The sequence below is a fragment of the Populus alba genome, chromosome 2, assembly GCF_005239225.2.
Source record: "Populus alba chromosome 2, ASM523922v2, whole genome shotgun sequence".
Classification (NCBI taxonomy): Eukaryota; Viridiplantae; Streptophyta; class Magnoliopsida; order Malpighiales; family Salicaceae; genus Populus; species Populus alba.
In genome coordinates, this window is record NC_133285.1 from 14,145,505 (window position 1) to 14,161,375 (window position 15,871).

The window sequence follows — 15,871 nt, forward strand, 5'->3', positions numbered from 1 at the left end:
AGCGTCTGAAAATTGCATTAAGCCCCGAAATTAAATGAAACCACTGTAGCATTTGTTACTTTCCAATCTTAGAAATTGGAATAGTGATTCTTTAAAAAATCTAAGTTTGGTCCGGAAGCTTCACGCGCCTGGGCTATTTTCTTTCAATACCTTTGCCCCACACAGCTAAGCTTCTTTTATTTTCAGTTTTTTAGTTTTTTGCTACTTTATGTTTGTATTTTTTAAGAAAACAAAATTGAATTGTTTTAGATCTGGTTTAGTAGCTGGTCCAGTTTAAAATTCAGGTTATTTAAATTAATTTTTTTAAAATTAAAACAAAGTCGTTTTAGTAATAAAAACAAAAGTCAACGGGTTGTAATCAGTTTTTTAACCATATCTTGTTATGGGTAGTACCTGATTTTATTTTCAACCTGCTTCAGTTCCTGCTCCAGGTTGACTTGTTGGGTCGGGTTTCAAAAATATAGTTTTCAGACTTGGCCCGATGGCAGGCTTGGTTTAAGGCCTGAGTTTTGGGTTTTGTCCAAGTTAATTTTTATTTTTTTAATCAAAACGACATTGTTTCAGTAAAAAAACAAAAGTCAATAGATTGCAATCTAGTTTTTAAAGGGGGTCTTGCCTGGTTATTGGGTCAACCAGGTTTTTTCTTTCTCTATTTTTTCTTCAGCCTTACTCAATTCTAACCTCAAGTCGGTTGGGTCCCGGATCGACCTGCCGGACCAGGCCGAGTTTGAAAACTATAGAATTTAACGTATTAAAGGGTCACAAGTTTAACAAGTTAATTCATAATATCCAAGTTATTATTTTATTTTTTTCTTATCTTTTTGTTATTAGTGATATATATTTTTTATTTAACTCATATCTAAATAAATATAATTTAATTATTTGTTATTAATGATGTTCCTTTGCCATCTTAGCTTTGTGTCTATTACACCCTTTTTTTTTTACTTTTTCAAAAAAATATGTTTCATACAAAATGCGTTTTATTCTCATATAATTAAGAATAATATGAAAATTTTATTTTACTAAATAAAAATAATATTTTAAGAAATATAGTAAACACAATTAAATAAATATCAATTTTTTTTTATAACTAAAAATACATTGCGCCTGCGCGCTCCGCGGTGCGGTGCTGAGTACAAAACTAGAGTCTGCCAACTGCTGCCATTCACCACAGTTGACAGAGTGTTTTAATGTTGAGCAATTCTAGTATTGGAATCGAAGGCATTTATTGATAGACACGATGATCTTGTTTATGATACAGTTTTTACATAGTTGGTGCTTTTCGCCATGGATTCTCTAACCACAACGCCTTCAGTTAACGGCTTAACCTCTGGCAAAAACCACCGCTCCTTCATGGAAACGTGGTGGCTTAGCATCGAATTCTTTCTGCGGCACCTTACATTCGACATCATCATCATCATCATCATCCTCTGTTTCCCATAGGAAACTAGCATATGCTGCATGAACATGGCTGTAAACAAAGATCGAGAATTTGTTAAGTTGAAGCGCCTTGATGATCATAATCTGATTCTAGGACATAATGTTATGCTTTTCTTACCAATCTTCTGGAGAAGCCTGGACTCCACGCTCGAAGTAGCTCGAAGCTCTATCTTGGTCTTGATGCAGTTCCCATACTAACTTTCCATATTGTGACAGTATTTCACCATCTTTAGGATCTGCTAAGATAGCTCTGGAGTAATACTCCTCGGCTCCCTGAAGGTCTCGCTTTGTCTGCGAAATATTTGTGGTTTTAGCATCAGTTTTGAGCAAGTAACAGTTAAAAAATTCCATTTGAGGGATGTGTTCTTATGATCATCCGAGAAAGAGAGAGACTGATCGATTGACGCCCAAGCTGATTTAAACTATACTCCTTGCCATTGAACCAAATAAAAAGAAAGAAATTAGACTTGAAGTAATGGAACAGGACTCACCTGATACAAAAATTGAGCATAGTTCCTCAAAAACAAAGGGTTGCCAGGATTTTCCTGCACCATCCTCTTATAATACTCCTCCGTGCCATGCATGTCTCCACCTCCTGAATCAAACTCATCACCACTACCACCTCCACTTCTGCCACCATAACCTCCACCACCACCATTTCCATTACTGCCACAATCAATGCCAGGCCCTCTTGCAAGGTGCATCTCTTCACCAATCCACTCTCTTTTCTCTTCAAAATTTACGTTCCAATAAATCCTATCCATGACTCTCACCTCCTCAGTCAAAACCATGTTCTCCATCTTATTACTTAAACCAAAGTGGCCATTTTCCGCCGCCACATTCTCTTCTAATTCTGCTCTCTCTTCCTCATCTTGGACGTCACTCTGATCTTCATCTTCCTCGTCCTCATCTTCATAGCGACCTCGCGAAGTACTAAAAGAAAATGATGGTATAGTTTCTAACATCAAGCACTTTGATCTCCCGGAGACTTTCCTGGTTTGGTTCGGATTGTAGTGCTGCTCATCGTTGTTGTTAGAAGAATAGTCTAGTAGCCCTTGAAGGTTTCCCTCAGACTGAGCACGACGAAAGCCTTGATGGGAACGACCAGAGAATTCAGAAATGGAAGGAGAGATGGGAGAGGAGGTGCAGGAGATGGTGCTGAGACAGAAGCAACCAGTTTGGTGGTACGGAAGTTTGTTTATGCTTTGATGGTGAATTGGGCTGTGCTTGAATGTGGTGTTAATATCATGGTGGTGATTGCTGCTGCTGTTGTTAGGGCTGTCGGAGATAGACGATAGCAGGGATCCAAGAACTGGTGTTGAAGAGCTCCTTAGCAACATGGTTGCTTGTAACATGTAGCCCTTTAGCTGTTAAAACCAAGGGTGTAAGATTCAGTGAATAGATCAAGAAAAAAACAAAACTCACATGGAAGATAAGATTTCAAAGGCTCAGAACCAAAGCCAGAGGCCTGAGCTAGTAAGCTAGCCATGGTTAAATGTCCAACCCCTAGAAGACAAAACTCAATAAAAACTGCTGTACAGTTGAGCAAACGCCCTGAAAGTAGTGTCCTATAGGGTGGGATCTTGGCTTTACAAGCCATGGCGTCTATGGACACGGGACAAAGTTAAATCAAGCCAAAAAACATCCTTGAGCAAGAGCATCACAAGCAAAATGAGAAAGCACTGTACCCTTTTGAGATGCGATCACGCAAAAGCGAAACAGTCCCTTGAGCTTGAACACCTCGTATGAGATTAGTCGAAGAGAAAGAAGCCAGCAAGCTCAGAAGGATGACAAAGAGTAGATGAACAAAACCATCTAGAACTTCGTCAACAACCTGCATTTATAGATAGTAAAGAGGGAGGAGGAAAAGGTATTTGACATGATAGATTTTATTTCTGTGGTGGAGAAATCTTCGATGCTAGCTGTGAGATGGGGCTGGCATGGAAAAAGATCAACTCGTTTCCTAGCACAAGTTGTTAAAGCAAGTCCATTCATTCTAGAGGGGCAGGACACATGGAAAGTTCTCGTCTTTTTTGAACTTGAAAATTAGGAGACGGATGCCTCTTTGAATGCCACCACCGTCTTTGAAAACTCTACCTTTTTTTTAATTAATATAAACATTCGAATTAGCTTGTATCAGCTTATATTTATTTTTAATCTTATAAATTTTAAAATTAATAATTATTTAAGATTTATAAGCTTGAATTAATAATTTCTATAAAATAAATTTAAAATTTAATCAGTTAAATTACACCTTTTATAATAAATCTACATTGTTTTTTTTTTTATATCAATCATTGCTACGAAACATAAATAGGGGCTGTTGATTCACTCAAAGTCTAAATAAGTTTGAATTAAGAAAATAAGATGGGAAATTGACGGAATAAAAACTGGAATCGACTCTTGATTGGTAAGAAACTCATTGATTATTCTTTTTGAAATAAAATAGTCAAAAATCATATTTTAAGTCTTCTTCTTTTTTTTTAAAAAAGAAAAATATTAACTTATTTGATCAATCAGTTTTTAACCACAAACAAATTTGTTTTATGCTTAATATAAAAAAAATATATATTATAGATAATTGAGCTATTGTCATTTTTATCGTATATGGTAAATTTACATTTCAAATTTATTATTTAAAAATCATAGAAAAATTAATAATTTAAATTTATAACATGATGAACATGGCACGAAAGAACACATCACAGTTGGGTCATGTTTAATGTTTTTTAGTCTAGCTTGACACGTGTTCTTTACTAGCTATTGCTGTCTAATTTGGCTTGTTCTTTTGCTTCTAGCCGTACACGTGGCGCTCACGGTTGGATTATTCCATGCAGAACGCGTGCGTTTTATCGTTCGTCTGGGTGTAGAAAACTAGCAAGTTCATCTTTTGTCCGGTTACTGAATTTCTCTTGGTACATTGTCGTGTCCCATGCTCTCAAATTTGTGTCTGCCTCTCATTTCTTGATGGGTATAAGTGCATTTGTTTAATTTTTTTTTTTGATAAAAAAATATCAAAAAATACATAAACGTGTTTGATTGAAAAAAGTAGAGATAAAAGAGGAAAAATATGTTTTTCTTCCTCCATTATTCCCATCTTTTTTATTCTGATACAATGACTAGACGCTGTTTAATTATTGTTTTAAAACAGCAAAAACTTGTTTCAAAACTAAATCTTTAATAAAGGCAGAGAAAGATATTATATGAATTTACTCTTAAGATTATTATAAAAATAGATTTATCTTTATGTTAACTTCGCTTAGGTTTTGCTTCGTTGTTTCTTTATATGTACAGAAGCATTTGATCAAGCCTGAGCCTGATTGCTGGTGTTTCATTTCTCATTTGGATTGGATATAACGAAAAAGAAAGAATTTTGAGAGTGGCTTCTCATGACTTTGCCTTGTCATCTCAAGTCTCAACAGTGCTAATTTGTGAAGTTGGACTCTGTTGTTCTGTTTATAGTCTTCTAGTTGTTGGTGTGGCTTCTCATGACTCTGTTGTTCTGTTAATGTCTTGAAGAAACGTTGTCCTTCATGCTTAATTTGTAGTTTGAAAGAACCTATCAATTGCTTTAATGGTGTGGTCTTTTGTGCAAAGATTTTTGTCTCTAGAGGCAAAACAATGCTGTCAATCTCTATTTGCAACTCGATTATAAGCCCTTGAGGGGTTTTGTTCTCGTTTTGAGCCAGAGGCTGCTAATTCACCAGCTCTTCTAAAGCCCCTAGACTAAAATTAGTTTGGTGGAGTACAGATGATGGAAGTGAGGAGAAGTATGGTGGATGTGGTTTCTCAGGCTTCCTCAGCCTCCTGAGGATTATAAGCCCTTGGGATTTCTAGTCACCACAGACAAACCAGGTTTGGCCTTGTACTCCAAACTCGAGCTGCTATACCTATGGAACAGCGATGGTGAAGGTGTTGAAGCTTATGATTTGGAGTACATAGCGGGGAACAGAGCCACTGTTTACTCATCAAAAAGTGGACATGCTAGCTTCCCTCATCCCGGGTGTTACATTCAGGGTTCCCCTAAACTTCGGAGAGGAATAAGGAATGATGCAGCAAGTAGTAGTTTATACGTGGATTCAAGCATCCATTATAAAAATATTGCAGCAGAGTATCTTCAAGAACTGAGCTAGATAAGATTATTAATCATTTGCCTGAGAGGATAGATATTCAGTGAACATATTTGATGAGTTACCAGTGGAGCTCTATGGAGAAGAAGGTCCTACTGGGCGGGAGATGGAAGAGGTTAGCTGTCCTCCTCCTTATTGCAGACTCTACCTCATTGCTCTCTGTCCTATTTTACACTGCTATTGAATGATTGACCTTCAAGAGGTATCCCTTTGTGTGTTTATATCTCATTGTTGTGTAGATTTATAATCGAGGTCGAGTACGGTTCCTCATCAAGCAAAAGTTTTCTGGGACACAGAAATCTGGCTGACATATATCCTGTGTGCAGGTGCAGCAGCTCTTCCACATGCATCTGCCCTGTATGTTGCTGTTTTTTTTCTGTAATTGATTCAAATGGCCAGGTATAGGATCATGAAGGATTGTGATTTGTGAATGTAATAGATGTATCCATTGTTTTTAGACTCGGGTTTCAGGTTTTGATCGGGTTGCTTGAGTCAATTTTTTTTTTTTTAAACTAAAATGATATTATTTTAATTAAAAACAAAAGTCATCGGGTTATAACCAGATTTTTAACTAGGTCTTGTTGGATTACTGGGTCACACCAGATTTTTTCTTTCCCTGTTTTTTCTTCAACTCGATCTGGTTCCAGCTCCGGGTCAACTAGCACGGCCGGGTTTTAAAACTATAGATGTATCATTACCTGAATTCTTCATGTAGCTTCACCGTTTCTTTTTCTTCATCCTCAAAATTTTTTAATAGTTTCCGAATTATCTTAAAAATAATCAAATTAATTGAATTATATCGTAGTAACTCTTATATGATTTAAATTTAAATCCAGACTAGTTAATGAGTCGGTTTAAGAGATTTTCTTCTATTAATTTTATTTTATTTTCAATTTGATTATTATATATTTTTTTACAAGTTAATCGGGTTATTTTTATATTAATTAAGTTGATCAGATCACGTAAAAACAACTCTTATATAATTTAGTTTTAAACCTAAATTTAATTTTAAATCTAAATTGATTAAGAAGATAAATTAGAAGGTTATAAAGTTGGCACATTAAAAAAAATAATTTTATACAATTTTACATGAAAAAAATCAAATAATTTTTTATATCAATAAATATCTTTAGCGTTCATGAGTTTTTAATTAAAAGCTTTTTAATATCCATGTTTTGTTCGAATTCTACTTTTTTTAATGAAAAATGACATCATTATTATATCATGATATAGAGAATTTAACTGTTTATGTTAAGTGATTCTGAAAGAAATTAAATTAAAAAAGCTTTTAAAAAAAATAGTTTAGGTGCAAACTGACACTACCCTGCAAGCTTGAGGGTCTATTTAATGCTTGCCCTTCTCTCTTTCTATACGTGTTCCAATCCAGTCTATTAAAAGCTAAAGCTCTGGGTTCGCTGGCAGTCTCTCGGTAAAACGGTGTGAATGGCGGCTTTGACAAATCGGTGCAGCTAATCCACTAGCTCTAACCCCAAACAGCACTTGTGCAAACCCTAACAGTGACAGACAGACAGATGTTGGCAAGAAGATTTATTTCTTTGTTCAAGAACTCCCCAAGTTCTCAAACTTCAAGGTAACCGACGCTTCTCTTCTACCAAACCAAGAATCCACCTTTTAAATTTTAATTTAATTCAATTTAATTTTGCATAATTAGTGGAGGGAAGTACTTGGATGAAGGAAAGAGCAAGTCTTTTGGTCGAAAGGCAGTTACGTTTGTGTTGGTTACGGTTACAGGTGGTGTGGCCTTGAGTGCTCTTGATGATCTGGCTATTTATCATGGCTGTAGCAGGTAATTTACATTTTTTACTGCGTTGATCAGAAAAAAAGTTGATTTCTTTTTTCTTTTTTTGTTTTGGTATTTGGGGAATTGATGCCTTGATGGGGTTGCTTTTGTTAGATGAAGATAATGTTTGTTTGAACTAAGAAATTAGAATGGTCCTTAAAATTGGTTCAAATGGAGAAGTAAGATGTTTTGACCCCCTCTATTGGCAGTTTTTACTTGAATATGATTATCAAGGAGGATTTTGTAGATTTAATGTTTCTTTATTGGTTGCACCTTCGTTAGGCATGATATCCATTTAGGGATCGTCTGTGAATGCAAGCAAATCGGTTTGTCTCTTCTTAGTTTCTTGGACAGAATGAATAGATATGTAAAGGTTGCAATGTTAGGGACCGGTGAATCTTGTGATTTCCAAGCTATTTTGCTTCAATTGTTAAGGATTGAATAGATACGTAAAGATTGCACCTTCTTTAGGCATTATCCATTTAGAGATTGCCTGTGAAAGCAGGCATATTGATTTATCTCTTCTTAGTTTCATGGATGGATTGTGTGTGTGTGTGTGCGCGCGCGCGCGCGCGCGCGCGCGTGTAAGGTTGCAATTTTGAGGACTGGTGCATCAAGCGTTTCTTTTGCTTCATTTGTCAAGTGGATAACCTGCATTATTTATTTCTGGTTTTATGGATTCCCAGAGCTCAAGAAAGAAACCTTTTTATCATGATTGAAACCCAAAGTTGCTTTAATGTATAAGTCAACACCACAGCCATGCTGAGATCACCAATGCAACCACAAACACACCACTGCTGGCTTTACTGCCCCCTCAACCAGCACAAGAGTACTGTTACCTGTATCAACATCTCTTGTATCACAAACATGTTAATGATGCATCAGTACTGGACCGTGTTGATTATTTAAAATCAAGAAACAGCCAGCAATCTAATTGATGGAGAATTGCACTAATCATATTTAGCGTGATTGAAGGGAAAGGGCAGTTAGAGGAGGGTGGGTTTTTATGTGGATGGTGAGGGTTGAAGGTTGGGCTGGAAGGAGGAGATTGGGGAGGTTGTCAGAGAATTGTCTAATCAACTTCGGAAATTCAAACTTTTCCTACAATATTTGATTGCTGCTTGGTCAATAGTTGCCTTGTGTGATTTCTCATTTTGGTAACATATTTTTACTTCACTATTAAATTTTCAGCAAGGCCATGGAGAAAGCCAGTAATAGTCAAGCAATCAAAGATGCTATTGGGGAGCCGATTGTCAAAGGTCCATGGTACAATGCATCTCTTGCTGTAGCTCACAAGAGGCAGTCTGTGTCTTGCACATTTCCTGTGTCTGGACCACATGGCAATGGAGTATTCCAATTGAAGGCAGTTCGTAATGGAGGTTAGTGCATTAGTGATCTACTATTTTTCCTTTTACAGTCTTCGTGTTTGATTTGTACTTTGAGCTTTTCATACCTGCCAAGCTTATCCTACCATGCTCAAAGACTTGACCTGCATAAGAACCCTTGCTCAGATATGTACATCATTGCTAGTTTTTCGCTGCTAATCCTTTAGAACTCTCTGCACTGGTTCGAAATGTAAATTCTGTCGAGGGGCTCTTCTGCGTCTACTGTGTGTGAGTGCATACCTTAGGATGGACCGTCCATCACCCCCTCCCATGCTCATACTGGGGGCAGCTGCCAAGACTGCTGGCTGTCAGCTGTTGTATTTCATTGAAATAAGAAAAAAGTTACATACCCCTTTCTTGTTGGAGTCTCAACACACACATCTGAGGTTGCCTGTGTATTTTGTATTTGTAGCTTATGCCTTCTATTTCTAAGCTAACAGGCAAATAACTTTTTTCTCTATCAGATGACGGTTGGTTTTCATTTTTCCTTCCTCGGAACTGGGAAATCCTGATAATGGAAGCTCTCCTTCATATCCCTTCTAATGAAGAAAGGCAGCAAACCATGCGGATTAGTCTCTCAGACAGCTTCTCATCTCCAGCCTGTAAGACATGCACCGAATGCCCGCAGCAGGAATCCCAAGATCCAGAGAAGAAATGAGAAGTTGCATCCTATATATGGGGTATTCTGAATGTAGTGATCATTTTCAGATTTCTGTTTCATACAAGTCCCTGTTCTTTCTTAAATCACATCAAAATAATGAAGCCAGATCTCATGTGCTCATAAGAATTTACGCTGACTGTCCTAAAATTGTGGAATTTTTTAGGGCAAAACGTTAGTAAATTGTAGTTATGGGGTTAAGTTTTTTTTTTTTTTTTTTAATTTAATTTATTTTAGTTTGTAGTTGGTGGCATTCTCATATTCTTTTGATACAACTGTGGCGAGAGCTTTTCTTGATAAATGAACTTAATGTATTTTGTTGGGAAGTATAGGATAGTCTACCTAATTTTTCATTTTTGTTGGTACAAGAAATCCTTTAATCAAGATTAGGTAGTTATAAGACTTTGTCTAGCCAAATGATTTTTTTTTTTTTTAATGATGTCGTTTGAGGATTATTTTTTTAAAAAAAAAAATTGAGTTGATTTGGATTAACTAGAATTTAATTTTGAATTATTTGGTAATTGTGTTTTTGTAAAAGTATTTTTTAATTTAAAATATATTAAAATGATTTGGTTATTTTAATCCTTTTAATTTCGGTTATTTTTCTAAACTTTCTCTAATATTTAATACCTTTCTTTATACTAACTTAGTTTATTTTTTTTTTATTTTCAAAATAATCTTTCTATTATTATTTATTCTTATCAAAATATTTTATTATCTATTATTTATTATTTTTATAAAATATTTTTAGAGCTTTTAACATGAAAATGAATAATAAAAAATTTAAACAACAAAAAATCGAACTCAAACAAATTTCTGTTTGGGCCGCACCGAGGGCTTAGTTTGAGTAATGTTTAATATTAAGAAAATATTATACATATATATATATATATATATATATATATATATATATATATATATATATATATATATATATATATATATATATATATATATATATAAAGCTTAAAAACACAAATGGGTAGTTGGATATATATATAACATAAATTATATATATTCACAATTAATTATGAAGAATAATTTTTAAAACATAAGTATCCAAGTCATAAGAGCATCTTATTAATAATTGTGTTTGTTCATATACATGCATCAAAAATAGAGTTTGGATGTCGCTTATACATAATTAAATAAGATTACAATCCATCTCAAAATAGTAAATATTACTTATAGTCTATAATAATAAAATAAGATGAGCAAAAGATTACCCCTAGTGCAAATAAGAAGGCTATGCAAAACAAACATAATTATTATGAAAATATAATAATTATACCAATATTTAGTCTTATAAATTATTAGTTATATATCCTTGTTTTATTTCTGTTTAATCATTATTTTTTATTTAATACAATCACATTATTACAACTTCTTTGATATCTAGTCCAAATCATTTCTTTTGGAAATCTACAATCTCCTAGTGTGGTATTTATTATAGTTTTGGAATCCGGACCGGTCCAGCGGGTCGACCTAAAACCCAGTCGACCCGAACCCGAGACCGGTCCGGATCTAAGCAAAAACATGCTTGAAAGTTAGCCCGGTGAAACCCAGCGGGTCAACCCAAAACCTGGGCAACCTGGGTATACCGGTTGAGACCTAGTCTCTTTTATTTTTATATATACAGCCCGTGAACGCTGCAGAATTACAGAGCCAACAGTAAGACTGGAAGCAGAGGCAGATAATAACCAAAATTCCCAATTTGCATATAAAAATTTGAATATATCTCAAATTAAAGAAGATGGAGATAAGCACTTGCCACTAGTGGAACGAGCTAGAGTTAGAATGGGCAAACAATCATCTTTGGAGGAGGAACACAATAATTTTACTCGAGCTAAAGAACGAAGACCAAATGAAGTTGCCTTCAATGCAATGGAGGAAGATAATAGCTTTTTTCAACCTGAAAAAAGAACATCTTTTGAAGCTGGAGTTAATACATTGGAGCCGATTAGCTCCTCCTCAAATTGCAACAGTGATATTGTTGCTAATAGAGATTCGTTGGTGGTTTAGAGTTATACAAAGAGAACCTAATTAAAGAAAAGAAATTTCAATCTATAGCTCCTGCTCTTTTTAAGGCTTGTAGTGCTAAAATGGATATGGGTTTGGAGCGGCAAATTTATGGGCAAATGATTTTGGTTGGGGGGTTTGGTGAGGATTTGCATGTTGGGAATAATATGGGTTTTTGGAGTGTGGGCGAAAAGTGTTTGATGAAATGCTCAATAGGGATGTGATTTCTTGGATGGAGTTGATTTCTGCTTATGGGAAGAGTGGGAACATGGAAAGTGTAGAAGAGTTGTTTGATGGGTTATTTGATTTTTAATTTTTTTTGGGTTGACCCGGGTCAACCCATTTGACCCGTGACCCGATCATTAGACCGAGTTGACTGCCGGGTTGGGTTTGAAAATTATGGTATTTATACTATTATTTTTCTCAATTCCTAAAATTAGTTAATGCAAATCCCCTTTTATTTTCTTCGTCCTTGGAACCTTTTTGATGCTCGTAATCTTACCAGCATTATTAGTCTCCCTTACCCGGGATTGACTAATCAGAATTAGAAATTTATGCTGATATCAATATGTCTAATTGATATCATTAGTTGTCTAATCAACCTCTTTCCGAGCATCTTAAGTCTAGTATTTGAAAATGTTAATGTTAAGAAAACTCATTGACACCATTAGCCTCTCTTCAGAAGCAACTAATTAAGTTTTAATAAAAATATTGATATAAGTATAATTCATTAATATCATTAGCTATCCAAATACCTGAAATAACTAATCAAGTTTATTTAAATGTCTTAATTATATCCCTTCCTAGTATCGATGTCAAGAGTCCTTTGATATAGCTATTCAAATATTAATTTTGTGTACTTCATTTTCTTCCATAATTTATTTATTTACTTACATTCATTTATTTACCTACTTACACGATAATATTAGAACAAATAAATCAATTTTACGATAACAACATTAATGTCACATAACAATGTTATAAATACTGAGCACCTGTATGTCATGCTAGAAGCTCCATTCCAACTTGGGTTAATGGCACAATTACTAAGGTATCTTCTGCAAACAATTCTTTCATTAATCAACAATACCCTTAACAAGTTTGACAATAAAAATAATCACTATTATATTTAACTTTTCATTCTCAATATTCCATTTCGATTTCTAATGGATTTAATCCTATGTTATATATAACTATCATTTAAATTTCATACTAATAATCTAAATGATTGACCACACATAAACATTTTATCATATTCATATTTATATTTTTATCTTCTAATTACACCATATATCATATATTAATAAAATCCTCAAACTAACTTAAAAATATGACTAATTTGACTCCTCCTTCATCATTGTTGGCCAACCCTAAAAAAGAAAATATGAACTTGTTGATTTCTATATTTTCTTCTTCTTTAGGAACCATTTTCCTTATTCTTTTGTCTAGTAAGTTCTTCAATTATACTAAATTCTTAATTTATTAAACTCATCATGATGAAGTGGAATAACATCAAATACTCAAATATTATCATTCATATAATTTATAATACAATTACAGCACAAGTGGATCGTTAAATTATATATATATATATATATATATATATATATATATATATATATAAATTTAAATAAAAAATCTAAATTTTAACAAACCTTCATTTAAACCGCACTTTTAAACAAGGGCTTAGTTAAAGTAATATTAAATATTTAAAAAATATATAAAAAAATAGCTTAAGCCCAATTTGGCTAATAATCCACTTAAAGATGGATTAGTTCGGATGAATACAAAGTAATATTATTTTATATTTAAAAAAATTAAAAAAAATTATATTAAAAATATAAAAATAAAAAGTCAAATCAAATTTAAACTGGTTCACAAATTGATTTTATCAGTCAACTAGATTTGACCAAATTATTTTTAAATTATTTTTAATCCAAGTTAAATCTAGATTTATGATGTTAAATTAACCTGTCTGGATAGATCAGGCGAGTTTAAAAAAAGTTAGGCATATAATTAAATTGCATTAGAGAAAAGGAAATAAGAGACTTGTGTCTGCCTGGTGGACGACATGAACTAAATGGGGTCGTTGTCTTTGAGAGGAAAAAATTGTAAAGAAAGGGTCGTCGTGGCACACGGGAAAGGTGTTAGTGCTCATTACCAAAAACAAAGCAAGCCAACATTTCTCTTTTCGGACTCCAGAGCCTTTTATTAACCACGGACCTCAAAGCTTGTTCATTTCTATTTACTACTTTTTTTTTTTTTAGAAGCATCGATCTTGTTGATTTGAGGTAGGGGTGAGGAAAAAAACCGAGGAATCGAGAAAACCGAGAAAAAAATAATTAAAAAAACCAAACCGAAAAAAAAAACCGATTAAAATTTCGAAAAAACTGACCGGTTCGGTTCGGTATCAGTTATAGGCTTATAAAACCGAACTAAACCGAAAAAAACCGAGCCAAACCGAAAAAACCGAGCCAAACCGAGAAAACCGAGCCAAAACAGGAAAAACCGAGCCAACCCGGTTTGAACCGGTTTTTTTTTTTTTTTTCCGGTTTGGTTACTTTTTTTGATAAAAACCGAACCAAACCGAATTTGCTCACCCCTAATTCGAGGTGTTCTTAGAATATTTCTCGTGAGAATTGAGGTCTTTTTTATACTTCTGCGTGATATATTTTTTTATATTGGTTTTGAACTTTGAATTAAAAAAAAAAAAAAAATTTTTAATCATTATTTTAAAATTCAATCGGGCTCAATATGATAACTCAGAGACTTATTAAAATTAGATTTTAAAAAAAAATTATTTTTTATATTCATCTGATCAAATCTAGATAATTTTGATAAATTAACTATCTAAACTCAAATACAACCACCCAACCTAACCTTTGTATTTAAAGAGAATCTTGTCAAATAATTGATTTTCCATTCTCCTCTTCTCTTTCTCTCTACCGTGACTTTTCTTTCAATACCAAGGAATTCAATTCTTAACTTAAGCTTTTGTATTTTAAGAAAGGTAGAAGAAGGAAGTGATTCTCCTTTTTATTTTTTTTTCTATTAGAAAATTGATGTTTGAAGGATTATAAAAGAGTTTAGGGTTTGTATTCAAAACATTTGATGATTGAATAAGTTTTAATGTAAGCAAGCAAGGAAGGTTCGTTTGTTATCTGAGTTAATGGTTTTGTTTCATTTCTGACATATATATATATATATATATATATATATATATATATATATTGTTTAAGTTCTTATACTTATAAATGGCCAAAACATATTTAAATATTATTCTTCTAATAAATTGGCTGAACTCACCTTCTATTTTAATATTATTTCAGGTTTTTATCTTTTGTTAGCAGGTTAACCTTTAATTGGAAATTTTTACTATTTTATTTGTTTGTATATCTTACTTGTTTTCGCTAGGTTTTTTATTTTTATTTTTTGTAATTCAATATTTTAAACGCTCAATTATTACATTGTTTTCATTTAAGTTTATATTTTTATTTTAAATGTTGTATTTTTTTTAACATGACAAGTATTTTAAATTATAATTTGTTTTATTAGTGTTGAGGAATATTTGAAAGATTATAAAATAATATGTTATATATATATATCATAGTATTTTATGCTTCGAGGCTTAGTGTACATAAAATATCATTTCCAATGCATCGCTCTTGCATTGCTAGGCACAGACCTGAGATTTGAGCTTTGATAGGCTCATTGTATGACTGACCCGATGGAGTTAAAACTAGTGGTTTAGAAAGAAAAAAAACATGAACCAATGTAGTTTTGAATAAAATTAAAAAATTAAGGTTAATGTAATAATACATGATCTAATGAGTATTTTATAGTGCGATAATTTATACTTTAAAGTGTATTTTAAAAGTATGTTTTACTTGGAAAAATATTAAATTAATATTTTTTTAATTCCTTTTGACAATCTTAATATGTTAATTTTAAAAATAAAAAATTATTTTAATATATTTTTATGTGAAAAATATTTTTGAAAAGCACTCAGCATTAACAAATATACTATAAAATATTCTAACCTGTTTGTTTTTGCATTATAAAAGTGTTTTTTTAAATAAATTTTTTTTTATTTTTCTCCTTGCATCAAATTAATTTATTTTAATGTTTTTATAGTGTTGAAAATAAATTTTAAAATTAAAAAATATTATTTTAATATATTTTCATATAAAAAAATACTTTAAATGCTTTAATAATCTACCCTGAACCAGGCCCGAGACGAGATGACAAGTGGCGGTCTTTTGTGGTGAGCTTTGTTGATGGGTCGCCATAGGGACGGTCTTAGGTGGTCACAGAATGATCGTTCGATTTGATTAAATTTGATTTGATCATGAATGAGGGCGGGCCCCGAGTGGTCCTATCTCCTACTTGTTGTTGAGCGGTGAGATGTTTGGTCCCACCCCTGTCGGCTTGTCGTTTG

The 15,871-nt window shown here is 33.1% G+C and overlaps 2 protein-coding genes across 3 annotated transcripts; one reads left to right on the plus strand and one right to left on the minus strand.

The window, feature by feature from the left end:
- Window positions 1–1,053: 1,053 nt before the first annotated feature.
- LOC118050039 (uncharacterized) lies at window positions 1,054–3,363 on the minus strand. Its single transcript, XM_035060255.2, has 4 exons — window positions 3,129–3,363; window positions 1,932–2,807; window positions 1,559–1,731; window positions 1,054–1,471 (listed from the first exon to the last, which is right to left on the minus strand). Exons 2-4 carry the CDS (start codon window positions 2,793–2,795, stop codon window positions 1,324–1,326), a joined length of 1,185 nt encoding a protein of 394 aa, XP_034916146.1. The 5' UTR covers window positions 2,796–2,807; window positions 3,129–3,363; the 3' UTR covers window positions 1,054–1,323.
- A 1,632-nt stretch (window positions 3,364–4,995) lies between these two features.
- LOC118050038 (uncharacterized) lies at window positions 4,996–9,619 on the plus strand. 2 transcript variants are annotated; one of them, XM_035060254.2, is made up of 6 exons: window positions 4,996–5,685; window positions 5,810–5,896; window positions 6,993–7,161; window positions 7,243–7,377; window positions 8,563–8,750; window positions 9,221–9,619. In XM_035060254.2, the coding sequence occupies exons 3-6, from the start codon at window positions 7,103–7,105 to the stop codon at window positions 9,412–9,414; spliced, it is 576 nt and encodes a 191-aa protein (XP_034916145.1). In that variant the 5' UTR covers window positions 4,996–5,685; window positions 5,810–5,896; window positions 6,993–7,102; the 3' UTR covers window positions 9,415–9,619. The 2 variants fall into 2 exon arrangements, with proteins under 2 accessions (XP_034916145.1, XP_034916144.1); XM_035060253.2 differs by lacking the exon at window positions 4,996–5,685 and having other exon boundaries at window positions 5,757–5,969.
- Window positions 9,620–15,871: the final 6,252 nt, after the last annotated feature.